This window comes from Macaca mulatta, chromosome X (genome assembly GCF_049350105.2).
Source record: "Macaca mulatta isolate MMU2019108-1 chromosome X, T2T-MMU8v2.0, whole genome shotgun sequence".
NCBI classification, from domain to species: Eukaryota; Metazoa; Chordata; class Mammalia; order Primates; family Cercopithecidae; genus Macaca; species Macaca mulatta.
In genome coordinates this window covers 157,857,230-157,870,312 of record NC_133426.1, presented here as the reverse complement: position 1 = coordinate 157,870,312, position 13,083 = coordinate 157,857,230, and the positions used below count along the sequence as shown (strand labels likewise).

At 37.4% G+C, this 13,083-nt stretch overlaps 1 protein-coding gene across 1 annotated transcript in view; it reads right to left on the bottom strand.

Moving 5' to 3' along the window:
* PASD1 (PAS domain containing repressor 1) overlaps positions 1 to 13,083 on the bottom strand; it is a 103,910-nt gene that overhangs the window by 34,321 nt on the left and 56,506 nt on the right. The window contains exons 8-9 of the mRNA XM_015128424.3: positions 12,434 to 12,564; positions 9,975 to 10,057 (exon numbers count right to left, since the gene is read on the bottom strand). Of these exons, the coding sequence (XP_014983910.1) occupies positions 9,975 to 10,057; positions 12,434 to 12,564 (214 nt within the window). The remainder of the gene's footprint in view (positions 1 to 9,974; positions 10,058 to 12,433; positions 12,565 to 13,083) is intronic.

The window sequence follows — 13,083 nt, the reverse complement described above, 5'->3', positions numbered from 1 at the left end:
AAGCTGCTAAAGTTATACAGCAATAAGTGACAAACCCAGAATTTGAACCCAGATTGTTAGCTTTGGAGACCACAGTTTTAATTTTTACTGCTCTGACTTTACAAAATTAATATTAGAACAATGTTTGCAGGATGCTGAAAAGATTAAAGACAATGAATATGAGAAAATATTTTGTGAATAAAAAATGAAACAAAAAAGAATTCTCAAAACTCAATAAGAAAACAAACAACAAAATTTTAAAATTAGGCAAAAGATTAAAACATACACTTTGTCAAAGAAGATGCAATGATGGAAAATGATGAAAAGATATTCAACATTATTAGTCTTTAGGGGGAATGCAAATTAAAAACATAACTCAATACCACTATGTGCCTATTAGTGGCTAAAACTTTAAAAAATGACAACACCTTTGATGCATGCAACAACTCGGATGAATCTTAAAGGAATTGTGCTGAAAGAAGCCAGTGTCTAAAGATTGCATACTGTATGACTCCATTTATATGACATTCTCAAAAAGACAAAACTATAGGGATGAAGTATAGATCAGTGGTTGAAATGAGTTAAGGGTGAGGTGGGGTAGGGCTGACAATAAATAGGCAGGACAAGGAAGTTTTTTGAGGGATAACAGAACTGTTCTGTATTCTGATTACGGTGGTGGTTGAATGAATCTATAGCTTACTTAAAATCCACAGAACTGTATACCAAGAGGAAAAAAAAAACAATTTTAGTACACAATTTAACAGATAAATTGTTTAAGAAATAATTTTCAAAATGAAAATACAGGCCGGGCACGGTGGCTCATGCCTGTAATCCTAGCACTTTAGGAGGCCAAGGAGGGTGGATTACCTGAGGTAAGGAGTTCAAGACCAGCCTGGCCAACATGGTAAAACCCCATCTCTATTAAAAATGCAAAATTTAGGTGGGCCTGGTGGCAGGCATCTGTAATCCCAGCTACTCAGGAGGCTGAAGCAGGAGAATCGTTTGAACCTGGGAGGCGGAGGTTCCAGTGAGCTGAGATCACACCACTGCACTTCAACCCGGGCGACAGAGCGAGACTCCATCTCAAAAAATTTAAAAAAAAAGAAAAGAAAAAAAAAAAGAAAACACATATCCACAAAAAGCCTTTTTTAAAAGAATGTTCATTGCAGCTTTATTTGTAATAATCCAAAACTAGAAACAAATGTCCATCAAAAGGTAAATACATAACAAATTGTGGTATAGTCTTACAATAGAATACTCCTCAGCAACAAAAAGAATGAACTACTGATACATACAATTTATGCTGGGTTAGAGGGCAGAATCAACAGAATATATACTGTCTGGTTCTATTTTTATGAAGTTCTAGTAAACGCAAAATTAATCTACAGTGAAAAAATTTAAAACAGCAGTTGCCTCTAGGTGGGAGGATGTCAGAGAAGGGGCACAAAGAAGCTTTCCAGTGTGCTGAAAGCATTGTTTATCTTTAAAAATTTTTAATTAAGAAGTAAAAATTATATATTTCTGGAGTACAATATAATGTTTTGATATATGTATACACTGCGGAATGGCTAAATCAAGCTATTTAAAATATGCAAGCATTACCTCACATACTTATCATTTTTGTAGTGAAAACACTTAAAATCTACTCTCTTAACAATTTTCAAACATAAAATACAATGTTGTTAACCATAGCCACCATGATGTACATTGTACATCTTGACAGGAATGAGGTTTATATGGGCTTCTCCATTCAAAGTTCATGGAATGATAGACTTAAGATAGGTGTATTTTACTACATGTAAATTTTACTTTACAAATGTAAATAATATTAAACTCACTTTAGAAGGTTTTCTTTTTGCAATGACATAAGTTGGCAACCCTAAAACTACTTTCTGTGCATTTGATATTTGAGCAAGTAAGTAACTATATTGAGGACAATGGGGCCAGGCCTTTGTGATTATTGGAAAAGAGTGTTGCAAATACAGAAATGGAAAGGCTAGGGTTCTAGAATGAACCCTATGGTTTTGGCTTAGAATCTGAAGCATCACTATGAACTCATGATTTGTATTATTTTACACACACTCATACACAAAGGTACACATACATATAGATGGGTAGATATGGAAATACATATAGATATATATCTTTATATGTAGGTACATGTGTATTTGTTTTCTAGTTCTGAAAGCACTTAAAAGCAGTAGCACACAAGTAACAATGACCACAAGTAGTGCCTAGATCTTGGTTTCTAAACACTTCCAATTAAAGAAGCTGGAGTTGCTCAGACTAAGAGAACTGGCTGATTTCTCTGAGGCAGAGAAAGTACAAAATGAACCTGAACAGTCTTGTGCCAGGTAGTAAGGGGGATGCTCAAAGAATGATGGGACACATTAAAAAGAAATGAGTCAGCTGGAAGAGGCTCCCACTGGCCAATTCCGAGATAATGTGAGCATTGAAATAAGTAATAATAGTAATATATTATAAGCCAGTGAATAAATAAATAACAAATCAATCAATGAGGCACAGGGGAAACTTCCTAATCAAAATGCCAACCAATAAATGTAGAAGGTATGATGGTGTTAGAAAATTATCAACAGGTACTAAGACTAGCGGGTAAAAATTTCTTGAGGAACAGAGTATTTACATGTCTTCAAGTACTTTCCCATAAGTTACTTAAAATTTACAAAGGGAAATTTTACTTTACAGGTGAGAAACTTGGTGGACATCTCTTCAACCATGTGATCAAAGTTAATATCAGCTTGTGAGAAATATCAACATCATCCATCTTTTGATATGTTGTACTGAGAATACAACATTGCTTCTGTGGTATTCCTGACAAAAATGCATAACTTGACTCTAGTTAAGAAGACACATCAGACAAACTCAAATGGAGGGACATTCCATAAAATATTCAGTCTGCACTCATCACAAATTTCAAAGTTAAGAATATCAAAGGGCGTCTGGGAAACTATTCCAGATTAAAGACATATGACAACTAAATGTAATCATGATCCTAAATTGGATCTTATACCAAAAAAAAGCTACAAAAGATAACTGACAACATTTGAATATGGACTGTGGATTAGATAATAATATTCCACAGATACCAAAATTCCTGATTTTATAACCATACTGAGGTTATGTATTGTAATAAACTTAAACACAGGAAATACATAGAAGTATTTGAGAAATAGAGGTGTACTTCCATAGTTCATAATAAATTACACATGCACAAAATGTCTATCTATATGAAGAGAGAGAGATGAGAGAGGGAAGAAAAGATGGGAAGAAGTTGAAAGAAGGAGAGAAAGGGAGAGAATGATAATAAAGCAAATGGCGCAAGCTGTAAAAAGTTGTGAGTATAGATAAAAGAGGACACATATAGTTCCCACCAATATTCAAATAAAAAGTTAAAAAGTAAAAAAAAAAAAAAAAAAGGCAATGGACCTAAAGCAAAAAATGGTCCCAAGATAAGAAAGAGGTAAAGCAAAAATCACTAAGTGAAAGGAGAGCTGGATGAATCGCATTCCACATCTTCAGATGACCAACACACAACTGGGCATCTATATTGTGGAGTGACAAATGAATACTGTGAGAAAAAAATAACATTATTATTTGAGAAGAATATGCAGCTGTCAGAATATTTATTTAAAATTGCTTTTCATAAAATAGGCAAATATATCAGGTAATTCATCCCACTTTTTAAAACTTTTATATTTATTAGACTCTTTTTTTTCATTAGTGTCTAAACCCTCAGTGATTTCAGTGTTGCTTCAATGAGTTTTGAGTACAAATCCTTACACAGAGCTTTTCAAAAAATATTAACAACAAAATTGCTCTTATCAATCGCAAATCTAATAGTATAATGATTTTATGCTTTTGGACGATCAAAATAATTTGTCATATAGCTGAAGATGGAGTATGGGTTGGCTAGAAGTCACATCATAAAGAAAATGATATATAAAACCCAGAATCCTGAGACTACTATCCCTGCTACCTATGTTTTTTGATGTCTGTCCTTTTCAAGGACCAGGCCCTGTACATACTACTAACATGACTAGTTAAATGTACACCAAGAGGCTGGCTTCAAATCTCTGCATGGAATACAGCTGCATGGGAATGGGCTCAGGTTCTTTCCCTGGATGTCAGCCTGAAAAGCCCCAACTCCTTTCCTTATCTGTTAACACCAGGTGTCAGCATGTGAATTATCTCTCTGGTGGGTGTAAGAGCATAGAATCATCTGGCTGGATGTGGCCTCCAAGCTGGAAGTTTCACCATATTCAAAGTTGGCCACACCCACTTCACCCTGCAAGGAGACATGGATGCTCTTCATGGAATAACTTGGTTGTTAATGGAGAGAGTACCATCTCAGTATGGAGGTTAAAATGTACTGGCTTTAAGCAGAAAAAAAAGAACTACCTTAAATTTATAGAAAAATAATAAGAATATTGAAGAAATCACCAGACACAAACTTCAGATCATGACTGTCTGCTATGTTCACAGGTAGCCCTTTGTATTTAATAGTGTCTGTATAGATTAGTCAGGACTATAGTGTTAAATTATAATTACTCCATATTTGGAAGGACTTTCTAATCCATAATAATTTGACTTTGCATAGTATTTTACAAAACATATAGATCTTATTTCTTTTTTTTTTATTTAAGCCTCATACCCATTCTGCGGTAATTATCTTCACCATTTATAGATAAAGAACGTGAGACTTAACAGGCTTCTCCAAGATCACACAACCTGTAAATGGCAAAACTGAGAAATAAAACCTAAGCATTATAGTTTTTAAAAATCCTAATTTTATGTTGTTTTAAAACTATACTATAAGACCTCCACAGTATTTGCCAAAGGTGACAGGTAGAATTAGGAGACTAGAATTAGTAGAAATGGCCAAGTAACGTGTAAAGGGAGAGCAGGTAGTGTTGACTGAGTCTCCACACGACATTGAAAAACAAGAGAAATAATGGTGAATGACTCTAGCAGGAGCTATTCCACAAGGCAGGGTCGAGCTGACATGATCCTGGTCCTTCCCTCACAGTTGCTCACAGGCCCTGCATGCTCTGAATGTTCCTCTCTAGTGACTCTGCTCCAGCTACACTGGCTCCCTTGCTGTTTCTCAAACATACGCTTCTGCCATGTACTTCTGCCTCAAGGACTTTGCATCTGCTCTTCCCTCTGTCTGGAATATCTCCTCCAAAATCCACGAGGCTTGCTCCTCCACTCCTTTCAGATGTTAACTCAAGTCACCTTCTTGTTGAGGCCCTTTCTGGCCACAAGGGAACCACAGGGAATTGCCAACATTACTCCATTTTTAACCTATAAAATGCCATTTCAAAATCTAGTAATATTTAACCTTCCCCCAATAACATTCCCTACCCCCCCCTTTCACTGCTCAATTTTTTTTCCCTTGGCCCTCATCATCTCACCTACTCTATAGTCTATTGATTTGTTTATTATCTTTTTCCTCCACCAGAATGTAATCACCATGAAGATAAGGACTTTTGCTCACTACCATATCCTTAAATCTTGGAACAGAAACTTCCACATAGTAGATGCTAAATATTTTCTGTATGAATAAATAAGTTTCGTTGGGACTAAAGTGGTAAGACTAGGCACGCTAGCCACATTTACCATGATGTGCAAGGCTCCTCCTCTGTTCAAGATGGGGCAGACATAAGGAATGGAGTCAATACGGTATAGTACGGTAAAAAGACTCAGTACAACAAAACCTCATTAATTAGGACCATTGCACATCTTTGCAAAATTTTCCCCACACCTTTGTACAAGGTGTGTCTTCACTGAAAGAGGAATTAGGCAGGAACATTCTTTCTGGTGGAGTTGCTGACAGATGGAGTCTCCCCAGGGACCAATTCCAGTCCTGTAGCAGAGTTTCTGAGGACTTTGCAAGCACAGGTAACAGCTATCAGAACCTGGGAAATACTCATCATTTGATTTTCCAGTGTTTTCTACTTTACTTTTGGGTGAAAATGTGCCATCTTTGTAAAAAGTATTAGGACTAACTAATTGGTATAGTCTCCTCCCTCTAAGGTGAAATTAAAAAGAAAAATGCTTTTTCTTAGTAACATCCCTGGTCACGTACTTCCCAAAGACTCATTGAGTTTTCTCTCTTGAATCTTACACCAGCCACAGCTCCTGAAATTGGTGTCCTCGTGGAATGGAGCCTAGGATAATTTAGGTCCCAAATACAGCTATACTGCCTAACCAGCTGTGTGAGTTTGGGTGAATCATACATCCTCTGCGAATGCACTTTCTCACCTGTACAATAAGTCTAAAATCTACCTTTTAGATGTGTAGAAAATAACTGAGTAATAAACATAATATAGCATCATGAAGTATGAAGAACAAATTGCACTGTGTTAAAAGATGATGCTATGATAGGAATTTGGGCCTTACCAATACATACAACTGGGTAAATCCAAAAAGTAACTTAGTTGCTTACTTCTGACTCTAGCAGTAGCAAGACAGCAGAGGGCTACTCAATATTCACTTCTTTGCCTGACCCTCACTGACTCACAAATCCCTTACTTCTTTCTACCTTCAGTAGTCCAGGAAAGCAAGACTTTCCACTCCAGTACATCTGTAGCCTCAATGAAAAATACCCCAGCTGTTCAGGCCCTCTCCTGAAATGAAAGATTTTTAAGCCTCAAATCTTAAACATGCACAAACAGGACATTCTATGTGGAAATACACCCTTTCTGCTAAACACTTCAAATTCCCATCTTTGTGTTTCCTTCATAAGCGTAGAAAAAACTCAGGAGGATGCTTCTTACTCTTAAAAAACTGAATTACCAAGATAAGGGAAACATTTTGGGAGCTGTAGGTCCCTAAGACATTTGTCACCAATTGCTTTTCTAACTATCCCCCAGAGGGTAAAATGGAAGCCAGACTATTAATAACTAAAAATTACAACCCTGATACAAAGCAATCTCTTCTCCTTTTTAATTGAAAATATCATGGGGAGAAGGGACAAGTCTATGAAAAAATCAAGCAATAGGGTACTGGTTTGCACTTTTTTCTAACAATACTGCATAATGATTGAGAGATCTCATGGCCTGGAATGTATTACCATTCTGATAAGATCAAGTAACCAATCAGTTAATGAGCAGATGTCACTTCTGCCTACTCAATATCAGGCTCTGTGCTAGACAAGGATGAGGGTGACAGGTCCTGCCTTACAAAGCTCAAGTTAGTGGTCCAGCCAGGTCCACCAACAGTCTATCACATGAGAGTTGAAGAGACTGGGGCCAGAGTAGTGGCGATGGAGTTGGAGGAGGGAGGGATATGAGAGGGACAAGCAGTCTGGAATTAATCAGACTTTTCTTCATTGAATGCATCCGTTTTTTCCCCAAGTGTCATTTTCTATCTTACTTCCTACATGATAAACAATCCATTGTCTAGTTTTGAACTTAAGGGGAAAGAGTGTGCATTCACCCACATTTGAGTCATACTTTCTTACAAAATTAGAAAAGACATAATTTTAAGCCTTCAGAAAACACTTTTCTTATGTATCTTATGAAGATTATGGCATAGATGTGGTAGCTGGCTCCTTGCTGCATCAGAATATTTTTCATCCAACTAAGCTCTACCTTTAAATAAAATACAGGTATCTTTGTTCTCTAAACTCCCACTGTCTAAATATTTGCTACACTGATATGCTAATTTTTAAACAAAACTCATTACCCAAACCTGCTAAATAAATCTGTTTTAGGGCGCATGCAAGAATATGTTTAAGTCATGCATGCTATTGTGTCTCAGTCATTCTCCTTATAGCGTCTTGAGTTCATGTTGTTTAAACATGTTGTCTTGTATGTATCTTATTCTCCACATTATTCAGTAAAAGGTCTTCTAAGAAACTAGAGAAACTAATGAAAGAAGTGGGCAAGACTTACAGGCCTATTGAAGTCCATGTACTACAAGAAAAGTTGGGAGCAATAAAGCACATTCAGAGACTGGCTAGAAGTCTTAAGTTTGGTCATGCATGTGCTCCCCACTCCTAGGAGCCAAACATAAAACACTGAAGATTCATTTAAAAATTTAGATTACGGCCGAGTGCAGCGGATCACACCTTCAATCCCAGCACTTTGGGAGGCCGAGGCGGGTGGATCACGAGGTCAGGAGTTCGAGACCAGCCTGACCAACATGGTGCAACCCAGTCTCTACTAAAAATACAAAAATTAGCTGGGCGTGGTGGTGCATGCCTATAATCCCAGCTACTCAGGAGGCTGAGGCAGGAGAATCACTTGAACCCGGGAGGCGGAGGTTGCAGTGAGCCAATACTGCACCACTGCATTTCAGCCTGGGCGACAGAGTGAGACTCTGTCTCAAAAAAAAAAAAAAAATTAGATTCCATAAAAACAGCATGCTGGTACAAATAAATGTGATCATGGCATGAGCAGACAAGTCATATTGTCACATTCAATACACAATTACACAATTATTAATACAAATGCAGCTTTATGCTAACAAGAATTTTTAACCAAAGGGGATGTAAATAGCTAGCCACCATAAGTTCTGTTTCTCATCCCATTGCTCTGTGTGTAGCATCAGACAATGGTTGACAGCCAATCACCTCTGTACTCTTCTGATGGGAATGGAAGATTCTCCCTGCCTTCTCTTAAATCCAGATGAGCCTCAAATATTTCCTGTTTAACTAATTCCTTCACCAGCTCTGGCTTCCTTACCTCCTCCTGCCTCTGAATAGTAACAGTGACCACAGCTTCCAGCTCACTCTTGTCACCATCAGACCTCATACAAGCATGCCTTTGATCCCAAGAAACCTCTTTGAAAGTTCCCTTGTTTGCTTATTTTATTTTGCTAAGTATTACTGGCATACAGTGCACATCTTTAATATATTTAATATATTATTTCATTATTTATTTACCAGTACATGTACACTGCAATGTAGAAGGAAAATGGAATCCATTCCCAATACCAGACACTATGGTGTATGCTCTTGTGGCTTACTACATATAAACGTACCTAACAATTAGTTTATCAAATGCTGAATAACTGTACAGTATTATAAATAATTTACATTTTACAGAACTCCTTTGTGGTTTGTTAAATAAGTTTATAAAGGGGTGTTAGTGGTATCTGGCAAATTTATCAGCATTTTCCTGGGGGTTAGGAATATATTTTTACTTTTCTCATGTAAAATAGTGGAATATTGGCTTCTACTCTCTGAAAATGTGTTAGTAAACAAATTTTAAAGAACATATTAGATTCACAAAAGAAGGATCCTGTATAATTAGCAGTTACCACAACGCATACTTGCTCTTCTACCATTTAAAAGTGTCTAAACATTACCTTTATTTTCAAGGAAAAAAGTAATGAAGTAGTATATTAAAATGCATTACCTTAATTTGAAAGTCATTACATGTCTGGGTCAGTTAAGTTTTCTCTATTTATTGCTTTAATGTTTTTTAAAAAACAATAAAAAGCCAATCACCTGTATTTATATTCTGTTGGAAAAACATGTAAATTATATGAGCTGGGAAAGGAAGTTCAGACTAGTAGACTGCTATTCTGGTTTTATTTATTTATTTAGTGACAGGGTCTCACTCTGTTGTCAAGGTTGGAATGCAGTGGCACGGTCACTGCTCACTGCAGACTTGATCTCCCAGGCTCAATTGATCCTCCCACATCAGTCTCCCAGCTAGCTAGGACTACAAGCACATGCCACCATGCTTGGCTACTTTTTTTGTATTTTTTGTAGAAACAGGGTCTCACTATGTTGCTCAAGCTGGTCTCAAACTCTTGGGCTCAAGGGCTCCTCCTGCCTCAGCCTCCCAAAGTTCTGGGACTACAGACATGAGCCACCATCCCTGGCCCATTTGTTTCTTTTTTCTTTTTATTTTCAATTTGATGGGAAAAAAATATCTGTAGGTGTTATTTCTCTTGTTTTAGCTTTGTTTAGTAAAATTGTATTCTAGATCTTCATTACCTTTATCAATACTACCTCTCACCTGAGCTCTCCCACAAAAGGTTCCTCATCTGAATCTTGTATAAGTTCAGCTTCGTCACTGACTGCCTTTGAAGTGTAAAGTTGCTGCAGAAAAATTCAAATATTTAAATATTTAGTATGTATGCAAATAGTAAAAATGCATAGCATATATTAATTTTGGAGGCATGCTCATATCCAATGTTACAAATAATCTGCATATCAATGTGAGAAATGCACTGGAGTTTTACAGATTTGAAAACTTAAGATTATAGAGATACAATGATTTGACACAAGAAATAGAGCTAGTAGATCTAGGAGCAGAATTTCAAAGTTTGAACTGTGAGTTCATCACTCTTCCCACTGTACTACACAGTCACACTGTGAAAAAATCTTCCTCCAAAAAGCCATCTGTTTGCACAAGATTTTTTCTCCAAAATGTCCACTAATATGGAACAAACATCCTATAAACCTAGAGAGAAACTGGACTAGAACACAAATAGAGTTCCTTGTGCTGTAAGGGCAACCAAGGTATTGGGCCAAATAAGATTATTTTCTCTTTCTCAGAGAAGGAAGTAGGTACTGGGGTTGACTTCCAAAGTGGGATGTCTGTATTCTCATAGCAGATGTGACAGTTCAAATCCCACAAGGCTACAAAGAAGGAATAATGGAAGGGGCAACTGAATTAGGCAACCTCCTTAAACTGTCTTTCTTCTATACTACTTTTCTTACCATCTTAAATTTGAAGAAATGATGACATATATTACTTGTTCTAAAACTGAATGTAAAGGCCCACTCCACGGTTTCTAAAATGTGGTCTGAAAATCCCACATTTTAAACCAGAGATGAAAAGTAAAGCAAGTATGTTGCCCTCTCTGGATCACTGGCAGTAATAATGACAGTAATAACAATGATCACGACAATTTTAATAGTTCACATTTACTGAGTGCTTACCATATAGGAGAAACTGTCTTATTTACTCCTTACAACCCTAATAGAAGGTACTATGACTGCCATTTATAGAAAAAGAAACTGAGGCTAAAGGATGTGACTTGGCCAAGGTCACATAGCTGGTAGGGAAAGGATTTGAACACAGGAAATCTGGATCAGAGGCTTCCCTTATAAGGTAATGAGCTGGATATGTTTTATGTTGTAACATCAACACAATATTAACATGGCCCAAACAGTGCTGTTGATTTTAGCCTCCCACATTGCCTGATCCACATTGTCCCAGTCTTGCTAAAATCAGTTAATGGCACCTCCATTTGCTGAGTTCCATAAGCCAAAAAGCTAAGAGTCCTCCATGAGATGTTTCTCTCCCTTCTCCTAGACACTTTTAACTCATCAGCAAGGGCACTATCTCCAAAATATATCCCAAATCAGAATACTTTTATCTCCATTAGTATAATCATAGTCCAAGCCCCTGTCATCTTTCACTTAGGTCTTCTTGCTTCCATTCTTGTTTCTCTATACTCCATTTCTCACCCAGTATTCAGCCTGACCTTTAACAAAGAAAATCAGATCATGTCACCTTCCTGCTTTCCAATGCACTTGAAATAAAACCCAAACTGATTACCATGGATCTCAAAGTTCTACATAATTAGTCCCCTGTCTCTCTCCTGGATCTTATTTTCTGTTGCTCCTTCCCACTTTCACCTTATTCTGGTCACATAACTTACTTTGTTACTTGGAACTCTCCAAGCTAGTTACTACCTCAGGTCTTTTACAGATGTTGAACCCTCTACCTGCATTGCCTTCCTTTCTTAGCATCCCTAGGGGTCTCTGCTCAAGAGACAAATTATCCGAAAAGGACCTTCCCTGACGACTGTCTGAACTCTCCACCCGCACTAGTCATTAGCACATTATTCTGTCATCCTCCATGGCACTTTCCAATATTATTTAGCCATTGCCTATCTCCCCTAATGTCTCTCTGGCACCTAGCACAGTACCTGGAACACAGTAGGTGCTTACTAAATATGTTACTGAATGGATAAATTAATGGATGCTTAATCTATCAGAGGAATCCCAAAGTGAATCATTTTTAGAGCTAGAATTTGTGAATGGTATATTAGAGAACACAAAGAGAGCAGAAGTCTTTACAATCAGCTACCCAATGGGGCTGTGGTGGAGCTGCCTCAAAACTCACCTGGTATCAGAAGCCTTCCTTCATCTCCCTGCCAAAATGCTCATTTCTCTTAATGTGTTCCAGTCCCCAGCACCTACCTTTTATAATATTTTATATTATGTCAAGACTACTTGTAAATGATTGTGCATTTCTTTTGAGTGTGTCCAAATTTTCATTGAGATGTTCACTTTCTGAAACATAGGAGCTGATTTTCCTTATTTGCATATCCTAGCACAACCCTCTGCACACACTGAGTAATTTAGCAATGCGTCCTGTGGCTGAGAGACCAAAGGGGAAGTGACCCTTCAAAGGAAGCCCATGTCACCACAATGGGGGAAGCACAAACACAGTATACCCACCTGCAGGAGCTGAGTCCTGAGAATGCAAACATTTCCCACAAGATAAAACCGATCCTCCTGAGGAATACATGCAGCAGACAAGTCAGCATGGAGGTGGCTGGAAAATAAGCCACTAAAGACCATAGTAGACTCTAAGGAAGATAGACACACATGTGACAACAGAAAGGTGGACCAGTAAAACAAGAAGACAAATACCTGCCACATCCATGTGCTGTTTGCTAACCCATTGACAATTTTCAAAATTCTGAGCCATGGGATTTTTCCTGTCTTCTTTCCTTTTCAGCCACCCTCCCCACCAAAACATAAATAATTCATTACTGAGAATCAAATGTTGAGAGTTAAGGTTGGTTTTCAGTCTTCCGTTATTACCCTGTGGATGGACATTTTAGCCTTCAAAAGAGATGTGGCTCCTCTCTTTTATATAGACCACATGGGTAGAGTGTGTGGGAGTGTGTGTGTGTGTGTGTGTGTGTGTAACCTGTGCACACATAGTCAAGTAAGATTTTTTCAAAAAGTATGACCTTTAATTTCCAAGAATCATGACAAATATATCAGCCAGCTTTTGCGTGAGTTAATTTCATTTATTTATTTCTCACATGTTCACCAATATTTGGTATTATTCACACTTCTAATTTTTCCCATTCTGATGG